Raw genomic sequence first — 22,789 nt, 5'->3', positions numbered from 1 at the left:
TACAAAAAATATATTCCTCAATTCCTTGAGGAGGATAATGCCAGTGTCTGAACTATATAAAGCACCTTAACATGTGTGTAAATCCAGGCTGTTATAGAACTTACAAATTGTATTTAACTGATATAGTGTGCAATATGCAAAACTCCTTTAAAAATAGCAAAATACCAAATATTCAGTCACTACTTGTCCCGTGTCTGTGTAACGCCGATACCAGACCCTGTTTTTTTGCAGGTGGGATCAAACCTGGGATCTCTGGAGCTTAGTGCATAAGCCTCTACAGTATGAGCTAAAAGCCAACTCGCTGTTAGCTAAGGCTGTAGAGCGGATTCATTTTCTCTCTCTCTCTAAGTGGTCTCAGTACCCTAGATGGGACAGAACACCACACCCAGAAGGTGTGTGGGTTACATACTTCCCCTAGCTGAGGAAGCGCGTCCCCAAGCTTCAGAGACTTCCCAGTTGAAATCCCGGACAAGCCTCCACTTGTAATGCCGACAGACCCTGGTCGTCAGCAGGCAGGATCGAACCTGGGACGTCTGGAGCTTAATACATGAGCCTCTACTGCATGAACTAAAAGCCAACTCACTGTTAGTTAAGGCTGTAGAGCAGACTCATTTTATCTGTCTCTCTAAGGCCTGGTCTACACTATGATTTTAGGTCGAATTTAGCAGCGCTAAATCAAATTAACCCTGCACCCGTCCACACAACGAAGCCATTTACTTCGACATAAAAGACTCTTAAAATCAATTTCTGTACTCCTCCCCGACGAGGGGAGCAGTGCTGAAATCGACGTTACCGGTTCGAATTAGGGTTAGTGTGGATGCAATTTGATGATATTGGCCTCTGGGAGCTATCCCACAGTGCACCATTGTGACCGCTCTGGATAGCAATCTGAACTCAGATGCACTGGCCAGGTAGACAGGAAAAGCCCCGGGAACTTTTGAATTTCATTTCCTGTTTGCCCAGCCTGGAGAGCTGATCAGCACAGGTGACCATGCAGAGCTCATCAGCACAGGTAACCATGCAGTCCGAGAATCGAAAAAGAGCTCCAGCATGGACCGTACGGGAGGTACTGGATCTGATCGCTGTATGGGGATAGGACTAGCAGAACTACGTTCCAAAAGACGGAATGCCAAAACATTTGAAAAAGTCTCCAAGGGCATGATGGAGAGAGGACACAACAGGGACTCACTACAGTGCCGCGTGAAAGTTAAGGAGCTCAGACAAGTGTACCAGAAAAACCAAAGCAGCAAACGGACAGTCCAGTGCAGAGCCACAGACATGCCGCTTCTACAATGAGCTGCATGCAATTCTAGTGGGGGCCACCACCACTACCCCACCCCTGACCGGGGGTTCTGAGCAGGGGGTAATCTCAGCCATGCCTGAGGATTTTGCGGACGGGGAAGATGATGAAGAGGAGGAGGGATGAACTTGCAGAGAGCACACAGCACACCGTTCTCCCCAACAGCCAGGATCTTTTTCTCAGCCTGACTGAAGTAGCCTCCCAACCCTCCCAAGGCAGTATCCCGGACCAGGAAGCCACAGAAGGCACCTCTGGTGAGTGTACCTTTGTAAATATAAAACATGGTTTAAAAGCAAACGTTTTTTAATGATTAATTTGCCCTGAGGACTTGGGATGCATTCGCAGCCAATACAGCTACTGGAAAAGTCTGTTAACGTGTCTGGGGATGGAGCTTCATGAGGCTCTCCTGAAGGCACTCCAAAAGCCTTTGCAGAAGGTTTCTGGGCAGGGCAGCCTTATTCTGTCCTCCATGGTAGGACACTTTACCACGCCATGCTAGTAGCAAGTAATCGGATATCATTGCATGGCAAAGCATGGCAGCGTACGGTCCCGGTATTTGCTGGCATTCAAGCAACATCCGTGCTTTATCTCGCTGAGTTATCCTCGGGAGAGTGATATCATTCATGGTAACCTGGTTGAAATACGGAAATTTAATTAAGGGGACAGAGGTGGCTGTTCCTACGGGGCCGTTTGCCTGTGGCTGAAAAGAAATCCTTCCCTGCAGTTAGCCAAGCGGTGGGGCAGGGGGCATTGGCACTGAGCTGTTCGCGTTTGGCTAGCAGGGATCTTCCCTGATACCAGCCACGCGGTGGGGGGAGGGGTAAAGTGATCATACCAGAGAATTGGATGGAGAGGGGATTATTTTGGTTTCTGCTGCTGAACGTTAACATGAAAACCGCAGCACTCAACGGGCTTTGCTTGGTATGGGAAAGGAGGGCGCTGCTTTTATGAAGGTTGCAGAAGCCGAAAGACAATGGCTTACCATGGCCGCATGCAAGCCAAATTCTCTTGCCCGGCCCTGCATCTGTGATCTCTAACACCAAAGCCTCAGGCACTCAATATTAAGATGCAAAATGTAACCTTGTACCGAAATCACATGTGCAATGTAATGTGAATAGTGTTGTTCACCGTGAAAGAGTATACACATTGTTCTGTAAAATGTATCTTTTTAAATACTTCTCTCCCTCTTTTTTCCTCCCGCAGCTGCAAATTTTTGAAGCGTCCCTCCTCCATCCTGAAGGCTATCTTAGATAAGGTGGTGAAAAAAATGCACGTGAGATGAAATGTTCTCTGAGATAATGCAGTCGACCCGCAGTGAAAGAGCTCGATTGAATGAGTGGAAGGATACAGTATCACAGTACAGGAAAGCAGCTGACAATCGTGAGGACAGGAGGGATGAATGTGAGGACAGCAGGGACGCTCGAGATGAGAGGTGGCGGCAGGAAGATCAGAAGAGGCAGGATGCAACGCTGCAGCTACTGCGGGATCAAACAGACACGCTCCGGCGTCTGGTGGAGCTTCAGGAACGGCAGCAGGATCACAGAATGCTGCTGCAGCCCCTGTATAACCGCCCTCCCCCCTCCCCATGTTCCATAGCCTCCTCACCCAGACGCCCAAGAACGCGGGAGGGGGGGAGGCTCCATGCACCTTGCCACTCCACCCCAGTGGACAGCCCAAGCAAAAGGCTGTCATTCAACAAGTTTTGAAGTGGTCTTTTCCTTCTTTCCCTCCTTCCCTCCCCCACCCAAGCTACCTTGTCAGTTCTCTCCCTATTTTTATAATCAATTAATAAAGAATACATGGTTTTTAAATGATAGTGACTTTATTTCCTTTGAAAGCAAGCTGTGATCGAAGGGGGGAGGGTGGGTGGCTTACAGGGAATGAGTCAATCAAGGGGACAGGTTTTCATCAAGGAGAAACAAACAGAACTTTCACACCGTAGCCTGGCCAGTCATAAAACTGGTTTTCAAAGCTTCTCTGATGCGCAGCGCTTCCTGGTGTGCTCTTCTAACTGCCCTAGTGTCTGGCTGCGCATAATCAGCGGCCAGACGATTTGCCTCAACCTCCCACCCCGCCATAAATGTCTCCCCCTTACTCTCACAGAGATTGTGGAGCACACAGCAAGCAGCAATAACAATGGGAATATTGGCTTGGCTGAGGTCTGAGCGAGTCAGTAAAGTGCGCCAGCATCCCTTTAAACGTCCAAATGCACATTCTACCACCATTCTGCACTTGCTCAGCCTATATTTGAACAGCTCCTGACTACTGTCCAGGCTGCCTGTGTATGGCTTCATGAGCCATGGCATTAAGGGGTAGGCTGGGTCTCCAAGGATAACTGTAGGCATTTCAACATCCCCAACTGTTATTTTCTGGTCTGGGAAGTAAATTCCTTGCTGCAGCCGTTTAAACAGAGTAGTGTTCCTGAAGATGCAAGCGTCATGAACCCTTCCCGGCCATCCCACGTTGATGTTGGTGAAACGTCCCTTGTGATCCACCAGTGCTTGCAGCACCACTGAAAAGTACCCTTTGCAGTGTATGTACTGGCTGCCCTGATGCTCCGGTGCCAAGATAGGGATATGGGTTCCATCTATCTCCCCACCACAGTTAGGGAATCCCATTGCAGCAAAGCCATCCAATATGACCTGCACGTGTCCCAGAGTCACTACCTTTGGTAGCAGCAGCTCAGTGATTGCTTTGGCTACTTGCATCACAGCAGCCCCCACAGTAGATTTGCCCACTCCAAATTGATTCCCAACTGACCAGGAGCTGTCTGGTGTTGCAAGCTTCCACAGGGCTATCACCACTCGCTTTCTCAACTATGAGGGCTGCTCTCATCTTGGTATTCTGGCGTTTCAGGGCAGGGGAAAGCAAGTCACAAAGTTCCATGAAAGTGGCCCTACGCATACAAAAGTTTCGCAGCCACTGGGAATCATCCCACACCTGCAGCACTATGCGGTCCCACCAGTCTGGGCTTGTTTCCCGGGTCCAGAATCGGCGTTCCACGGCATGAACCTGCACCATTAACACCATGATCTCCAAAGCGCCAGGGCCCGCGGTTTGAGAGAATTCTGTGTCCATGTCCTCATCACTCTCGTCGCCTGGTTCAGCAGGTTCTGGTTCAGCATAAACTGCACGATAACGTGCAAGGTATTTACAATGTTCATGACTGCTGCATTGAGCTGAGCGGGCTCCATGCTTGCCATGGTATGGCGTCTGCACAGGTAACCCAGGAAAAAAGGCATGAAACAGGGGTCTGCCGTTGCTTTCCCGGAGGGAGGGAGGGAGGGAGGGGGAGAGGGGCCTGACGACATGTATCCAGAACCACCCGCGACAATGTTTTTTGCCCCATCAGGCACTGGGATCTCAACCCAGAATTCCAATGGGAGGGGGAGACTGTGGGAACTATGGGATAGCTACCCACAGTGCAACGCTCCGGAAGTCTATGCTAGCCTCAGTACGATGGACGCACACCGCCGAATTAATGTGCTTAGTGTGGCTTTATACAATCTGTTTCCAAAAATCAATTTCTGTAAAATCGGAGTAATCCCGTAGTGTAGACATACCCTAAGTGGTCTCAGTGCCACTAGATGGGACAGAACACCACACTCACAAGGTATGTGGGTTACATCTGCTCATACCAGTTTCATCTGTTTTAGTCCCAGGTAACTTTAGAATTAATGTACAGACCTCAAAATGCAAACTGCAAGTGCCCTTCACCTTGTATTCTATTATAAAATAGCGCCCCAGATCTACTAAATTACATAAAATGTTAACAAAAGATATTTCAAAAAGCATGGTCTCATAAACGTTCACAAAAATGCTTGGAAGCACTGCTACTAATCTTTTTAATAAATCAATAGTTACTGGCAAATGTTCATAATCCCTTTGAATACCATGTCTTGCATACCCTTTGATACTATGCCAAACCATTAAATATATGCTGTAGGGTTTGCAATTTTAAACAAGCTAAGAACTCAATAGTTATTTGGCTACAACCCTGCACTGAAGTCAGTGCAGAGCATAATATCCTCAAGTGGAGCACTAAGAAGCATGCTTGATCGGAGGCTGAAGCACAAAGTGTGCAGAATAAGACCACCAGTTGCTACATGTTTTCATGAGATGCAGTGTGTGCTCCCATTGATAGAGACCAGGATAGGGCTATGGCATTACCTCTTCATCTTCACAATCCTTATTATCCCCTTTTAGCTCAGAGAAGCACTCCCCATATAGGGAGCTTTGTGCTACCTTGTCCTCACGCGTTCACTCATGCATAGGCCAGCCATAATCCAACTCTAAACTGCTAGGCATGAGCAGTGCAAGCATAGCCTGTGCTACTTCCTCCTGCCCCCATCAGAATAAACCAGTGTTTATGCACATTATTTCCCTTAGGTCCAAGCCATTAGCCAATATTTAGGAACCTCCTGGATTGTTTCCATTAGGAGGAAAAAACAAACTATATGTATAGATATTTCTTTGGTGTGTAGAGCTCCTTTAACACCAAAGAAAGCTCCTTTTGGGTTTTTGATGGACAGTGCTGGGTTCATCTGGATCCCGCCTCAAGCTCAGTAGGGTGTAACTTCCTTATTCTCTTACCAGATAAATTTAATTGATGGTACCTTCTCCGATCCCTGCTCCCTCCTAGTAGGATCACCAGGCAGCGAGGCGGTTTGAATGGAAAATTCTGACCACAGGATAGCCCTGAGTTGCTTGCCAGATAGGTGGAGACTTCTAAGGAATAATATATACAGAGGAATTGTATTAAACAGGAAGAAAATATGACAGAACAGGATAAACCAAAACTCCCACAGTTGCTGGTGCCCTCCCCATGCTGATAACACTAATGAATTTCCTCAGCACTCCCAATCACGTGACCTGATATAAGAAGAATAACATTTAGTGTCCTCTTGGTATGCATACTCGCCCTTGCTGACCTGTGAAAAGGGTATCTTCTGTAGCAGCAATAAGCAATTTGGTTGATTTGGTTCAGTACAGCCCAAAAGACTCACGTGGGATAAGATAGTAAGTCCCTTCAACAGGTTTAATAGATGTTAAGTAATGAAATCCTCAAATATTTACTCTATTGCTTGAGGACACAGTTTGATGAATACAGCGCCTTCTACACCATCTCCCCAGACTATCTAACTAAAAGATGGTGCACTCACAATTCTGTGAAGGATCCTCAGGTTCCGCACTAATTCTGGACTCCTCAGCAATTGCACAAGGGCTGAGTCTCAGTAGGCAGGCATCCTGTTCATAGAGGAATCAGGCTGCTTCTGTTCCCAAGATAATTACCCTACAAAATTCTAATGCCTAATCTCATACTCTAGAGCTCAGATATAATCACAGTAAACTGACAACCACTGCAGCAAGAGCAGTACTTGCCACATGGTGACTGATTTATATAGGGAGCTTAAGCACTGGCTCCTTTATATGATTTGAACAGGGATCTCCCACTTATGAGGAGCGTGCTTTAACCACTGAGTTATGGGATAATCTGATAGGGGAAGGTATCAGAGGGGTAGCCGTGTTAGTCTGGATCTGTAAAAAGCCAACTAAGAGTCCTGTGGCACCTTATAGACTAACAGACGTATTGGAGCATAAGCTTTCGTGGGTGAATACCCATTTCGTCAGACGCACGTAGTGGAAATTTCCAGAGGCAGGTATAAATATGCAGGCAAGAATCAGTCTAGAGATAACGAGGTTTAACACCATCAACTCAGGATTAAACAAAGACTCTGAATGGCTAGCCAACTACAAAAGCAGTTTCTCCTCCCTTGGTGTTCACACCTCAACAGCTAAAAGAGGGCCTCATCCTCCCTGATTGAACTAACCTCGTTATCTCTAGACTGATTCTTGCCTGCATATTTATACCTGCCTCTGGAAATTTCCACTATATGCATCTGATGAAGTGGGTATTCACCCACAAAAGCTTATGCTCTAATACGTCTGTTAGTCTATAAGGTGCCACTGGATTCTTTGTCGCTTTTTACTGATAGGGGAAGGAGATCCTTGCTTGCCTTCTTCTGTTCAACCATTTATGACCAAGGGACCTCTTGATGCTAACTGGCAGAGGGCACAGGAGATGCACAGTGTTTTACAAGGAAATCCTGGGTAGCATGTAAGGTTTCTATCACAATCCAGAAGCTCACTGATCATTATCATAATTTCAAAATTTATGTATGGATAATATTTAAGAAGTTATGTATCTATACTGGAAATTATATGCTCCAAGTGTTAGAGTTAAGGCAGGTAACCAAGAGGTAACATGTCTTAAACAGATTCTTTTCAAGCAGGAGGTAGCAGATGCTTTCCCTTCTGGTCATTGTGTATTCCATGTCTCACACTATAAGCTTATTTGCATAGGGAGACATATGCTGATTTAAAAACTGCAAAAATCAATGAGAGAAAGGCCATGGGGGTGGGGAAGCAGTCGATAGAGGGTGTCCTGTTTATGAAAAAAAACAGAAAGAACTGGCCTGATATATTTAAGGGTACCAAGAGATTGCTACTCTGCACCCTTTACTTAGGGGACAAGCTGAGTGTTTTGTTGCATGAAAAAGGGATCACAGCCAGGCCTGGATGAAAAAAGCTGGAAGGACTTTGGGATAAGCTTTACTCTGTAAGACAAGGAAGTATCAAGGTAAATAAGTCAAAGTTATAGAATGTGTGTTATGTTAAGATTTTATTTTATAAATAACCTATTGCTAACCTGCAGAGGGTCAGTGGAGCACTTATGTTGCCCATGGCCAGTGGAGTCAGGGAGCTGACCCATGATTGGCACAGTAAAGGCTTACTCATGCAAGGCGCAAGTGGTAGCGAGGTGCCTCAAAACCCTGGGTACCCCAGAAAGCATCACACCATTCTATTTTATATACATATTGAGTGGGACAGACAGAAAGAGAGAGAATGACTCTATAGCCTGAGGGTTAAATTAGTCAACTGGCTGGGGGGAGACCCAGGGTCCAGTCCTCAAGCTTCAATAACTAATAATTCAACAGGAAAAACTGATGGAAACCTCACCTGCCCCATCAGACTATTCTACAGCCCTTGGGTTAGAGCAGTCAGGTGGGAGAGTCCTGTTCAAATCCTGTCTCCCTCTTCAGCAGAAGGGGAGACTTGAACCTGGGTCTCCCATATTACAGGTGAATAATCACTGGGATAAAAGATACAGGCACCAACCCCACCTCCTCCTCCATTTTGTAGTTGTCTTAGAGCACACCTACTGGATCAAGCCCCATTGGGAAGACAGGCACTCCTCCATCTGTCTTCTCCTGTTTATGCCTCACACAGGGGCTTAGGCACTTGGGTGCTTATCTCATGCCTAGGGACCTACCAAATTCACAGACTGTGAAATCTGATCGTTGTATGCTTTTACCCTATTCTATACAGATTCCACAGGGGAGACCAGCATTTCTCAAATTAGAGGTCCTGCCCCAAAAGGAAGTTGCAGAGGGGGTCACAAGGTTATTTTAAGGGGGTCATGGTACTGCCATCCTTACTTCTGCACTGTCTTTAGAGCTGGGCAGCCAGAGAGCAGCAGCAGTTGGCCAGGTGTCTAGCTCTGAAGGCAGCGCCCTGCCAGCAGCACAGAAGTAAGGGGGCAATGAATGCCATGCCATGCCACCCTTACTTCTGCACTGCTGCCTTCAGACTTGGGCGGCCAAACAGTGGCAGTTGCTGACTGAGGGCCCATCTCTGAAGGCAGCAGCGCAAAAGAGTGGCAATACCACACCATGTCATCCTTACTTCTGCGCTGCTGCTGATGGTGGCTTTGCCTTCAGAGCTGGGTTCCCAGCCAGCAGCTGCCACTCTCCAGCTGCTCAGCTCTGAAGGCTGCACCACCACCAGCACAGAAGTAAGGGTAGCAGTATCACATCCCCCCCTCCCAATAACCTAGGAACCTCCCACACACATAACTCCTTTTTGGGTCAGGACCGGTACAATTACAACACAGTGAAATTTCAGATTTAAATAGCTGAAATCATGAGATTTATGGTTTTTTAAAATCCTATGACTATGAAATTGACCAAAATGGACTATGAATTTGGTAAGACCCTACTCATGCCTATTGTGAGGCAACAGTGCACATACCTGAGGTAGAAACTCAGGTGCTGTCTCAGGAATCTGTACAGAAAAAATTTTTTTTTTTTAAAGCAGCCATGTGGATCACAGTACTGCCTAAAACCAGGATTTAGGCACCTAAACCTCAGATTGAGGCACCTAAGTCCCTATGTGGATCTGGTCTTCTGTCTCTGCTCCTTCTCAGAGCCAAGATCTCCACATTTCTCTCACTGTCTGTGTCTGTCAGAAAGAAAAAACCAGCACACAGCTGCAGCCAATCAATATTTTTAATCAACCCCCACAGCTCCCTCACTCAAACTCTGCCAGGCTGGTCCATGCCTTGGGAAGTGGCTTCTATTCTTTCGGCTGTCACTAACAATAGGATATTTAAGTGCTCCCTCATTCAGCTTGAATGAAGTGTGCTTAATACACTAATTAACTTTTGGTATGTAATTGGTGTCCACCATTAACATTTTACAGCATAGCATAATTATTACCATTCCAACTTTTTTCCACCACTACAATATCTGAAATTAGTTCTTGATTGGTTTTCTCTGCCAAAGCTAAAAGGAACCAGTGAAGGCTCCAAGACAGAGAAAGCACAGCTGTTCACAGTGGTCCCAAGACTGAACTCTTCGTAATCAGAATTCCCACTGTCTTCAGAAGATGTTTTGCTTGAGGAGCTAAGAACTGGGTTCTTAGCATTTGGAAGTGAAGTGTGACTCCAAGGTATTTTTACTGTTCTTATACTAAACTACTCAAGATAGTTAAGACCAAAGCAGATTGTGAAGAACTTCAAAAAGATCTCACAAAACTAAGTGATTGGGCAACAAAATGGCAAATGAAATTTAATGTGGATAAATGTAAAGTAATGCACATTGGAAAAAATAACCCCAACTATACATACACCATGATGGGGGCTAATTTAGCTACAACGAGTCAGGAAAAAGATCTTGGAGTTATCGTGGATAATTCTCTGAAGATGTCCACGCAGTGTGCAGAGGCGGTCAAAAAAGCAAACAGGATGTTAGGAATCATTAAAAAGGGGATAGAGAATAAGACTGAGAATATATTATTGCTCTTATATAAATCCATGGTACGCCCACATCTCGAATACTGTGTACAGATGTGGTCTCCTCACCTCAAAAAAGATATTCTAGCACTAGAAAAGGTTCAGAAAAGAGCAACTAAAATGATTAGGGGTTTAGAGAGGGTCCCATATGAGGAAAGATTAAAGAGGCTAGGACTCTTCAGTTTGGAAAAGAGAAGACTAAGGGGGGACATGATAGAGGTATATAAAATCATGAGTGATGTTGAGAAAGTGGATAAGGAAAAGTTATTTACTTATTCCCATAATACAAGAACTAGGGGTCACCAAATGAAATTAATAGGCAGCAGGTTTAAAACAAATAAAAGGAAGTTCTTCTTCACGCAGCGCACAGTCAACTTGTGGAACTCCTTACCTGAGGAGGTTGTGAAGGCTAGGACTATAACAATGTTTAAAAGGGGACTGGATAAATTCATGGTGGCTAAGTCCATAAATGGCTATTAGCCAGGATGGGTAAGAATGGTGTCCCTAGCCTCTGTTCATCAGAGGATGGAGATGGATGGCAGGAGAGAGATCACTTGATCATTGCCTGTTAGGTTCACTCCCTCAGGGGCACCTGGCATTGGCCACTGTCGGTAGACAGATACTGGGCTAGATGGACCTTTGGTCTGACCCGGTACGGCCTCTCTTATGTTCTTTGGTTATGAGTGTCTTTACCTGGTTCCAGGATTCCAGATTTTCAGAAGTGCTGAATTCCCACCATGGTAAATAATAACAGCAAATGATGAACACTTCTTAAAATTAAACTCTCATATCTGTAGCACAGAAAGAGCTCTGCTGTAAAATTTAATCCACTCCAACCCATAAAACTGTACTGTTATATATAATATCATATAGAAAAACTGATATTTATAGTGTTCTCTTGGGCCAAATTGTTTAACACAAAGTGGAAATCCTTCAATCCACTAGTTCTCAGTAAAGAGAGATGTTATACTAGATCATAGATGAACAATGGTATGAAACGGTAGACAGTTTTAAAAATAAAATGTCAGATCCTTGGGATGACTGGTTAGCAACCCAACCAAACTCAGCTCTTGGTTACCAATGTTAAGGGCCTGATCCAGCTTTCATTAACATCAATGAGTTTAACCTCTGACTTCAATGGGGCAGCAGCAGGTCCCGAATCCACCCCCTTGGAGTTACTCCAGATTTACACTATTGTAAATAAAGCCTGATCTGCACAAAAGCTGCATGGATTTAACTACATCCATTTCTAAAGTTAAACCCATTTAGTTAGATCTGTATAACATTTGTATTTAGGCAAGGCCTGAATGTGTGAGTTGGCACAATACAGTAAGATACTAAACTCATTCAATGTAACAGATATACAAAATAAAGCTCCACTTCAGCTACCACATATGCTTAATTTTAAGCAGAGGAGTTGCCCCACTGACTTCAAATTTAGTATGTGTCTGCAGTATCAGGGCATCTGCCCCAAGCCCATTTGATACGGGATGTGGATCACTGTACTCACCCCTCAGGGACTAGTTGGGGGGCAGAGCACCAGTTTAATTTGGCAATTATCGGGGCTGCCTCTGCGGTGAGCCCAGGGGGGAGCCCTGGGAGAGGGCACTGCCACACCCTTAGGGCTAAGGGTGCAGCCCGCTGGTGTTTGGGGAGATAGGGCCGGCCGGGCCTGGATAGAGGGTTGGCCAGGGAGGCCACCGGGCCCGGGAAGAGCAGAGTTTGCCCCGATGGACTCAACGAGACTGTGCCCTGGAGGAGCAGCCGCTGCTGCAGTATCCGCGGGAGCCATCCCCAGGCCTTCACCGTGCGGGAGGCTCGGGCCGGCCGGGGCAGAGCGAATCGGGCTGTGCTGTTTCTCAGGCATCTGCTTGGCCACCTCTGCTCCCGCTAGGCCCCGGCTCGGGCGTTGCTTGGCAGAGGGACGCCAGCTCTGAGGGGAGGAGGCCGGTCGGCGCTGGGTCCGGATCCGCCCCACACGGCAGGATGGGGCTGGAGATGGAGCCGCTGCTCCAGGCCTGGAGCTACTTCAGGCGGCGGAAGTTCCAGCTCTGCGCGGATCTGTGCTCCCAGCTGCTGGAGAAATGCCCCGGACACCAGGTACCGGCCCCGGCCGCGGGGGTAGAGCGGGAGCGGGGATAAGAGTGGGCGGGCGCCGGGGAGTGTGTGTTAGCGCCCCCTCACTCGGGGTGGATGGAGTGTGTCCGCGCTGTCGGGTTTGTAGCTACACCTCGTGCTCCCAGCTTTCCCCTGACCCCCAACATCATCGCTGTCCTGTCCCCAGTCCATCCTGGGACTGGGTTGCTCGAGGAAGTGCATGAGGGGAGCCATGCTTCCTACAAGGGAGGCTCCGGCAGCTTCTCTGCTTTATCACCTGTTGCCATCCTGGCCTTCCAAACATGCTGTTCCAAGTGGGCGACTGTCTCTTAGTGACAGAGGAGCGAGTGTAAACCTATAAATTGCATCAGCCAGAAACATTTGCTAGACAGTCTGGAGGTACCTAGACTGAGTTTAATCAATATAGAAGGTGGACCAGTATAAGATGTTACCTAACTGACCTTGTCTCTCTAATATCCTGGGACCAACACAACATCAACACTGCAAAGTAATGTTAGCTAGCTCTTACGTATTGCTTATTAGTAGATCTCACAGAAGTACTATTAACTTGATAACTTCATCAGAACTAAGTAAGAACAAAAATCAAAATCAAACTTGAATGTATATCTGCTGTCTCCATTTGATGCAAAGCCTCCCTATTAAGACAAAAATGCTAAAAAAGGAAAGAACTCCCTGAAATCTTTTTTTCCTTCAAGAGTAGTCAGTGGAGCCCCCACAGATTTACTCTAAAACAGTGTTGAAGGGACATCTATTACGCTAGTGGCATGAGATGGCATATGCATTTTAGGCCCCCAAATCCTACAAGTAGTGAAGTAGGAGATAAAGGCTACATCTACACTACTCGCTGAATCGGCCGGCAGTGATTGATCTATTAGGGATCGATTTATCGCATGTAGTGTAAACGTGATAAATCGATCCCGATCGCTCTCCCGTCGACTGCTGAACTCCATCTCGGCGAGAGGCGGAAGCAAAGTCGACGGGGAAGCCGCAGCAATCGACCCCGTGCTGTGAGGATACGAGGTAAGTCAAACTAAGATATGTCGACTTCAGCTACTCTATTCTTGTAGCTGAAGTTTCGTATCTTAGGTTGACACACACACACACACACCTGCAGTGTAGACCAGGCCAAAGGTACTTCTATAATTAAAATATATACATTATAATAGCAATAAGATAATTGTGGCCCTTTATCTCTCCCCCCCCAAGTCCAGTCCACCCCAAAACTCCCCCAGCTCAAGCAGAATTCTGACCCCGTAAAGGGAGAAGTTCTAGACACATCATGAAGTGCACAAGGGATTGTGCTATTGATTTTATGTCAAAAGTTCTCAGATGCTATTGTGATTGGCTGAAGTGTAAAACTAAGATAGATTGATATTCCTGCTAGTCTTCAATATCTGGTAAAGGGACTGTATACTTGAATTTGTTGTTTAATCATCAATTACATGGAACTGACAATTTGTTCCATCTGAATGGGTATTGACTCTCTAAGTGTTCAGCATGCTGTTCACAGTATACACTTTACTTATACATATTGCATGAAAAAAAGGCATTCTCCAGCTTTCATCCTAGATAAATATCATTTTATGTAAAGGTCATTATTGCTATTATTTCTTGGAGAACAGCTAGATGGACTTTGCCTCTGGACATGATATACTGGGAAGATTTTAGTTCTCACAAAATGTCCTATGCTTCAGTTTCTCTTAAGAGCTTGGCAAGTGGTTCACCCTTCCCCATAAGGGAAAAGAGGCAAAGGACCTCAAGCAGCAACCACTGAAATTGCACAAGGTATAAGATTTGATTAGCACTAGTTTACGCTAGATATTTCAAAACATTTATTCATGTGCAAAAGCCACAAGGAACAAATAAAAAAGCTTTTACTAAAAAAGGACATTCAGAGAAAGCTTGAAGCTGTAACCTCATGATTGTTTCCACTAATTACTGCTGTACATGCACTAGCATCTGCAGAGCTGTTCTTCGCAGGGTCTTCCACACCATAAATAAGGCAAGCTTTTTGAAGTGTGTTTGCAGTATGTATACTTAGATTGTAAGCTTTTTGGGTCAGGGACCATCTTATGTTTGTATAATGCCTAGCAAAATGGGGCCCTTAACAATGACTGGGGTTCCTAGGTGCAACCACAATACTAATAGTAACAGATTAAGAAAATAAGAATGGCCATACTGGGTCAAACCAAAAGTCCATCAAGCCCAGTATCCTATCCTCTGACGGTGACCAATGGCAGGTGCCCCAAAGGGAATGAACAGACAGGTTATCATCAATTGATCCATGCCCTGTCACCCAATCCCAGCTTCTGGCAAACAGAGGCTAGGGACACCATTCCTGCCCATCCTGGTTAATAGCCATTGATGAACCTATCTTCCATGAATCTATCTAGCTCAGTGGTTCCCAAACTGAGGGTTCTCAAAATATTACAGGGGGTTCTCGGGGAAAAATTCCCTAATGGCGGACAGAGCTGTACCTAGGGACCCCGGGCAGCATGGGGCCAGCAGCCCAAAGCCCTTGGACTTCCAAGAGCTAAGCAGATCAAAGCAAGCATATCTATCGCACTGAGGAGATTTAAACTTCAAAACTCCTTATAAGAAATGGAAAGGGAGGTGGATATTTTTTGCTATTTTTAAAATTAAATAGGTGGCTAGTATTATCTTTAAAATTATTATGAAGAACAAGTTTAAGCTTTTTTGTAACGTGCGTTGTTTACCTGGACTGCTCAAGACCTGAATGCTTGTGTAACAGGAACTCTTTGAGTTGGCTTCTTAAATACCTTCATGCTGTTTCACATCTGATACTCCTTGATGAAACATAGGAGCCTTGTCTTATAACAGGCTTATTTAAAGTGATACAAGCTATGAAAGTGAGATCTTGGAAGAGTGTTGCTCTTTTCATAATGTAATAAAAATACTGTAATGATAAATAATAATTAATAATAAATAGTGTGTAATAAGCATGTCATAAAAACAAATTGTGTATTTCCAAGATTACTGCTTTTATAATTTATACTCCGGTAAAGGAGAAAATCCCTGGAAATATTCATTTTTAGGAGGGGGTTCGTGAGACTTGACATTTTAATGAAAGGGGTTCATAGGTTGTTAAAGTTTGGGAACCATTGATCTAGCTCCCTTTTGAACCACTTATAGTATTGGTCTTCACAACACCCTCTGGCAAGGAGTTCCAGAGGTTGACAGTACGTTGTGTGAAAAAAATACTTCCTTGTGTTTGTTTTAAACCTGCTACATATTAATTTCATTTGGTGGCCCCTTGTTCTTGTATTAGGAGAAGGAGTAAATAACACTTTCTTATTTACTTCCTCTATACCACTCATGATTTTGTAGATCTCTATCATATCTCCCCTTAGTAGCCTCTTTTCCAAGCTAAAAATTCCCAGTTTTATTAATCTCTCCTCATACGGAAACCATTCTATACCCCTAATAATTTTTGTTGCTCTTTTCTGAACCTTTTCCAATTATAATACGTCTTTTTTGAGATGGGGCGACCACATCTGCATGCAGTATTCAAGGTGTGGGCATACCATGGATTTATATAGAGGCAATATGATATTTTTTGTCTTTATTATCTATCCCTTTCTTGATGATTCCCAACATTCTGTTTGCTTTTTTTGACTGCCGATGCACATTGAGTGGATGATTTCAGAGAACTATCCACAATGACTCCAAGATCTCTTTCTTGAGTGGTAGCTGGTAATTTAGATCCCAACCTTGTATATGTATAGTTAGGATTATGTTTTCCAATGTGCATTATTTTGCATTTATCAACATTAAATTTCATCTGCCATTTTGTTGCCCCGTCACCCAGTTTTGGGAGATCCTTCTGTAGCTCTTCGCAGTCTGCCTGGGACTTAACTATCTTGAATAGTTTTCTATCATCTGCAAATTTTGCCACCTCACTGTTTACCCCTTTTTCCAGATCATTTATGAACATGTTAAATAGGACTGGGCCCAGTACAGATCCTTTAACCAGTTACCAACCCATGAGAGAACCTTTCCTCTTATCCCATGACTGCTTATTTTGCTTAAGAGCCTTTGGTGAGGGACCTTGCCAAAGGCTTTCTGAAAATCTAAATACACCATATCCACTGGATCTCCTTTGTCCGCATGCTTGTTGACCCCCTCAAAGAATTCTAGTTGATTGGTGAGGCATGATTTCCCTTTACAAAAACCAGTGGAAACACCTTTTAAAATAATTATGCTATATGATATCAAGTCCCAGTGTAAGATTTACACTTTGGTCTGAAAATTTACTTATTGCTACAAGTAACTACTGTTGCTTTAGCTGAAGGTTTTCTCTCAAATTTGTGCATTTGACAATTCTTTGCATATAGTCAGTTTCATTGTTGCTATATAATTATTTGAGGAATTCTCATTTAAAAGTTAAGTCTAAACAGTAGTGGCTTGCTTTTTAAAGTGAACTGTATTTCTACTTGACTGATGCTCTTAATCTTCAGATTAATTTTTTATATTTTAAATATGCACTATGTATTTAAGTCAAGTCTCTATGGAAAACACTTCGTATAACTGAAATCAATACTAAAAGTTCATAGACTTCAAAAAACTGCAATAGTTACTTTAATGTGAATTGGTCAGCATATTTCTTCAGAAAGATTGTAGAGTGCACAGTATTTCATGGTGTATTTATGTGTCAGAACTATGATGGCAATCCTCTGACAATCTTATCTGACAGCGCAGGTAGAAGGTGGAACTACTAACAACAGAAGGTGTACAAGTATTGAGAAAATCTCTTTATTGGTACAAACAGAGTGTAAGAAACTAAATCAATAGGCAAGAAATTCTTCATTGTAGCAACTTGAGTCAGACTCACCATATCAAAAATTCTACATTTGAAATCTCACTAAGAAGCCATTTTATACTGTGTACATAAAGACTAGCCTTTAAAACGTTTGATATAATTAATGCTAGAAGGCAGACTAATGTAAAATGATTTGTCTTCTCTGTTGTCTGCCAATTACTATGTTATCTACTCAGCATGACTCAGATTCTGCAGCTTTTATTGTAATCCACACAGAATCTAAGGCTAGTATTAGCTTTTATTGGCTACCTGCCTGATATTTTACAACTCTGCTTCTGATTTATAAAACTGTGTCTTTCTCCTCACTGTGTTAGTGCACTTTTATCTTTTTCCTTCTTGATCCAAGCCTTGATATCTGTCACATGTTTGCAGTGTTATTGTAGTCATGATGGTCCTCGGATACCACATTTACTTCCACAAATTGAGCAACCGCCCCAGACACACCAAAAAAAACCAAACAAACCCTATTATCTAGAGCCAGGCCTTAGATAAAACAGAATTTGCTCCTAAGAGAAAGTCCGGGATACACACCCAAACACATTTAAAAGTGCCTTGACTAAACAGGGACACCCTTCCAGAGAAGATCACACAATGCAAAGAGCCACCAAAATACCCCAAGAGAACCTGCTTTAATACAGGAAAAAGAAACCCACTGATCAGACATCCCTAGTTGTCACCTACCAGCCCACACTGGAACCCATATGGGGTATCAAACTATTACAACCCATATTTGATGGGAACCTCATCCTGAAAGAAGTCTTTCCTGAGCCCTCTTCTGACCTTCAAACATCTCCTCAACCTTGCCAACATCATCATCAGAAGAAAACTCCCCACAGACAAGGACCCACCAAATCAAAGCAGCACCAGACCCTGCCAAAACAGATGCAACACCTGCAGTAATATCTCCACTGCTACGGTGTTCAATACCACTCGCAACACATCTTTCAAGGTTCCTGGGTCCTACACATATCTGTCACAACATGTGGTGTACCTCAACCAGTGCATAAAATGCCTCAACGACTGCGTGGGTGAAACCAGACAATCATTGTGCTCTCTCATGAGCTCAGAGAAAAAAGTGATAAAAGACAAACACACTATATCACCCATGGACCAACTCTTTTCACAAAGCTATTGCTCCATATCTGATTTTTCAGTACTTATCCTCAAAGGAAATCTGCACAACACCTTCAAAGGGTGAGCCTGGTAACTTAAATTCATAACTCTGCTAGACAGACACCAAAAGCCATGGACTTAATAGGGGCACTGATTTTTATGGTTTATTACAGTTTGCAATATATCACACTGCCTGCTACCCTTAATTGCTCACTTCAAACCCTTTACGTGTAACAGTTTAACCCCCAATTTCCCATTTCATTGCAAGTGACCTCCTCCAACATGTGGCCCCTTCTGCTTACCAGTCCTTAGCTCAGACACTCTGTTTCCTTCTCCAGACCTGAAGGAGAATTCTGTGTAGCTCAAAAGCTTGTACCTTTCAGCAGCACAACTTGGTCCAATAAAAGATTATCTCACCTACCTTGTCAGTCTGTCATATGTGCATTCTGCTTGGCTCAGGTCAGAGAGAAAAGGGCTAGTAAGCCTCAATGTGCATTTCGTATTAACTTATTTTCACTTTTGTTTTAAACTCAGTCTAACTTTATGTATTGTTTCGAGCCCAGGGTGGATAAAAATAAATGATTAAAAAATATATATATATTTTTAATTTAAATTGGATTTTTGTGATAAAATGCTTTTTGGGGGAAAAACCTATCTAAAGATAGTTTTAATTAAGACACGTTGTAGCTCAAAGATACCTCATCATGGAATAGGGATTATAAATTCCAATTCTATAGTTTGAAACAATATATTCATGTAATGTTTAAGAAAAGTTTTGTAAATGAGTTCCAATAGTTCATGGATTAGGGACCCAATCTTATGGGGTTCCACGGGCTTCTGTATAGATCATTTAGGTTAATCTTTCTTATCTACCCAGTGGGACTCAGTGCTCAGTCCAGAACATGGGTTCTCAAACTGGGGGTCAGGACCCCTCAGGGGCTCGCGAGGTTATTACATGGGGAGTCATGAGCTGTCAACCTCCACCCTGAACTCTGCTTTGACTCCAAGATTTATAATGGTGTTATAAATTTTAAAAAAAGCTTTTAAATATATTTAAGGGACGGTCGCACTCAGAGGCTTGCTATGTGAAAGAAGTCGCTAGTACAAAAGTTTGAGAACCACTGGTCTTGAAGATACCATCAGAGATGCTTAGTTTTGCAGTTCTCAAACTGTAGATTTGTGTCTCCAGAGGTAACATGCTTGTTAACAGCAAAAATGATTTTAAATAAATAATATATAGAAGTGAGAAATAAGAACATAAGAACGGCCTTACTGGGTCAGACCAAAGGTCCATCTAGCCCAGTATCTGTCTACCGACAGTGGCCAATGCCAGGTGCCCCAGAGGGAGTGAACCTAACAGGCAATGATCAAGTGATCTCTCTCCTGCCATCCATCTCCATCCTCTGACAAACAGAGGCTAGGGACACCATTTCTTACCCATCCTGGCTAATAGCCATTTATGGACTTCACCACCATGAATTTATCCAGTTCTCTTTTAAACGCTGTTATAGTCCTAGCTTTCACAACCTCCTCAGGTAAGGAGTTCCACAAGTTGACTTTGCACTGCGTGAAGAAGAACTTCCTTTTATTTGTTTTAAACCTGCTGCCTATTTATTTCATTTGGTGACCCCTAGTTCTTGTATTATGGGAATAAGTAAATAACTTTTCCATATCCACTTTCGCCACATCACTCATGATTTTATATACCTCTATCATATCCCCCCTTAGTCTCCTCTTTTCCAACCTGAAGAGTCCTAGCCTCTTTAATCTTTTCTCATATGGGACCCTCTCCAAACCCCTAATCATTTTAGTCGCCCTTTTCTGAACCTTTTCTAGTGCCAGTATATCTTTTTTGAGGTGAGGAGACCACATCTGTACACAGTATTCGAGATGTGGGCGTACCATGGATTTATATAATATATTCTCAGTCTTATTCTCTATCCCCTTTTTAATGATTCCTAACATCCTGTTTGCTTTTTTGACCGCATCTGCACACTGCGTGGACATCTTCAGAGAACTATCCACGATGACTCCAAGATCTTTTTCCTGACTCGTTGTAGCTAAATTAGCCCCCATCATATTGTATGTATAGTTGGGGCTATTTTTTCCAATGTGCATTACTTTACATTTATTCACAGACCTCAACTCTATTGTCCCTCTGCAAATTTGTGTACACAGGGTCAATCCCTTACCTCTCTCTAAAAGTGCAAAATTTCAAAAAAGTTCAATGAATAGAAGATTGTTGGGGCGGAACAGATCTGGACAAGGAGAAGAAGTCTGGAGATAAATGTGAGAAGCAAGGAGCATGTGCTTGTTTTGTTAAAATATTATATGTTTGCTGTTGAAGGAAAAAATCCAGAATACTTAACGTTGTTGTTTTAGTTAAAAAAAAAACAAAAAAACCCAAACAATTTAAATGTCTGTCTGGTGATATTCTCTTCCTAATACAGCATGGCAAGAAAATCCTCCAAATATTATAGTTCACCTCCCAATGACTTCATAAATATCTGCTTCAATTGCCTTTGGTAAATGAAATAACCAAACAATCATTCATTTTCTGATATAGCTGTAAAACGAATCTGAAAAGTTTTCAAGATAAATCAGTGTTTAAAAATGTGTAGTGTGTACCTTCTAAAAATAAAACCTACATCTACCTCTGAGTTGTGAAGAATATGTATTAAGGTTATAACAACCAACAAGAGTGCACTTTTATGTAGAAAACCATGATTAAATCGAGTCTTCCTGACTAGTGATTTAAATCACGATTTAAATCACTCTGATTTTAATCAAATCCACTCTGTTCAAGACTATTGAAAATAAGCAATTAAAAAGGAAAGCCATATTCACATACACAAATATGTTTACTCTGCATTTAATAAAGGTTAATATTTATTTTCTAAGACACTCAAAAGAGAAGATATCAAAGTATATGATAATCTTTGAAGTCATAACTCTAAGGGATGCACATTACTCAAACATCTACTCACATCTTTACATGCTTATTCTAATATTCAATAATTAAAAATGACAACGGTTGTGAATTTAAAAAAAAAAGAATTTAAGAGCATTTCTTTTTATCCTTATTATTCAACAATTGGCCTCATGCATTATTTACCCCACACTATCCAAAACCTGTACTGAATACTTTTCTATGCTGCTCATCACCATAAAATCTAATTTTTTTAAAAACATTTAATGAATTTATCTTTACAACATCCCTGTGAGGTAAGGTAGTAGTTCCCAATTTTGACCATACTTGCTCTCTGGTTTAGTTCCCAATTTTAAAATTGGGAACTAAACCAGAGAGCAAGTATGGTCAAAATTGTCAATTGGTTTTTGGTGCCCAAGTTGAGATGCCCCGGGCCTAATATCCAGAGAACTTAGCATTTTTATAGCACTTAATATGTTCAAAAATACAGCTCCCATTGACTTTTGTTTACAGTTGCATGTTCAGCACTTCTGCAACTCAAGCCCCAGATATCTCATGTTGGGCACCCAGAAGTGAATATACAATTAATAACTACCTGTGAAAAGTTTGGTTTGAGTGAGCTGCTCAGCATCACATAGGAACTTTGGGCCAGGAGAAGGGGTAGAATCCAGTTCTCTAGGGTGGCATTCAACACTCTTAGCCTCAAGACCCTCATCTCTTTTCCTGCAGTTCCTGACTCACTGGATGCACACCTTCCAACTTTTACAACAAATGAGGCAGGGATTCTAGGGGAGGGATAGCTCAGTGGTTTGAGCATTGGCCTGCTAAACCCAGGGTTGTGAGTTTAATCCTTGAGGAGGCCACTTAAGGATCTGGGGCAAAAATTGGTCCTGCTAGTGAAGGCAGGGGGCTGGACTCAATGACCTTTCAAGGTCCCTTCCAGTTCTAGGAGATTGGTATATCTCCAATTATTACCTTTAAAAATTTGGGGGGAGGGATAGCTCAGTGGTTTGAGCATTGGCCTGCTAAACCCAGGGTTATGAGTTCAATCCTTGAGGAGGCCACTTAGGGATCTAGGGAAAAAATTGGTCCTGCTAGTGAAGGCAGGGGGCTGGACTAGATGACCTTTCAAGGTCCCTTCCAGTTCTAGGAGATTGGTATATCTCCAATTACCTTTAAAATTTGGGGAGGGATAGCTCAGTGGTTTGAGCATTGGCCTGCTAAACTCAGGGTTATGAGTTCAATCCTTGAGGAGGCCACTTAGGGATCTAGGGAAAAAATTGGTCCTGCTAGTGAAGGCAGGGGGCTGGACTAGATGACCTTTCAAGGTCCCTTCCAGTTCTAGGAGATTGGTAT

General features: G+C 43.3%; 2 protein-coding genes across 6 annotated transcripts in view; one reads left to right on the top strand and one right to left on the bottom strand.

Moving 5' to 3' along the window:
- Nucleotides 1-9,814, bottom strand: part of EML5 (EMAP like 5) — a 327,745-nt gene extending 317,931 nt beyond the window's left edge. For 2 of the 3 annotated variants that reach the window (XM_039537037.1, XM_039537038.1), the window contains exons 1-3: nucleotides 9,392-9,814; nucleotides 6,463-6,547; nucleotides 5,894-6,028 (exon numbers count right to left, since the gene is read on the bottom strand). The gene's annotated coding sequence lies outside the window, so the exon portion shown is untranslated. The remainder of the gene's footprint in view (nucleotides 1-5,893; nucleotides 6,029-6,462; nucleotides 6,548-9,391) is intronic. The other variant, XM_039537039.1, reaches the window with a different exon arrangement.
- A 2,521-nt stretch (nucleotides 9,815-12,335) lies between these two features.
- TTC8 (tetratricopeptide repeat domain 8) overlaps nucleotides 12,336-22,789 on the top strand; it is a 72,357-nt gene continuing 61,903 nt past the window's right edge. For 2 of the 3 annotated variants that reach the window (XM_039537047.1, XM_039537046.1), the window contains exon 1: nucleotides 12,336-12,533. In XM_039537047.1, the coding sequence (XP_039392981.1) occupies nucleotides 12,420-12,533 (114 nt within the window). In that variant the 5' untranslated portion in view covers nucleotides 12,336-12,419. The remainder of the gene's footprint in view (nucleotides 12,534-22,789) is intronic. The other variant, XM_039537048.1, reaches the window with a different exon arrangement.

Source organism: Mauremys reevesii, linkage group 4, assembly GCF_016161935.1.
Source record: "Mauremys reevesii isolate NIE-2019 linkage group 4, ASM1616193v1, whole genome shotgun sequence".
NCBI lineage: Eukaryota > Metazoa > Chordata > Testudines > Geoemydidae > Mauremys > Mauremys reevesii.
Note: the sequence above shows the minus strand (reverse complement) of the source record. Positions and strands in the feature narration are given on the sequence as shown.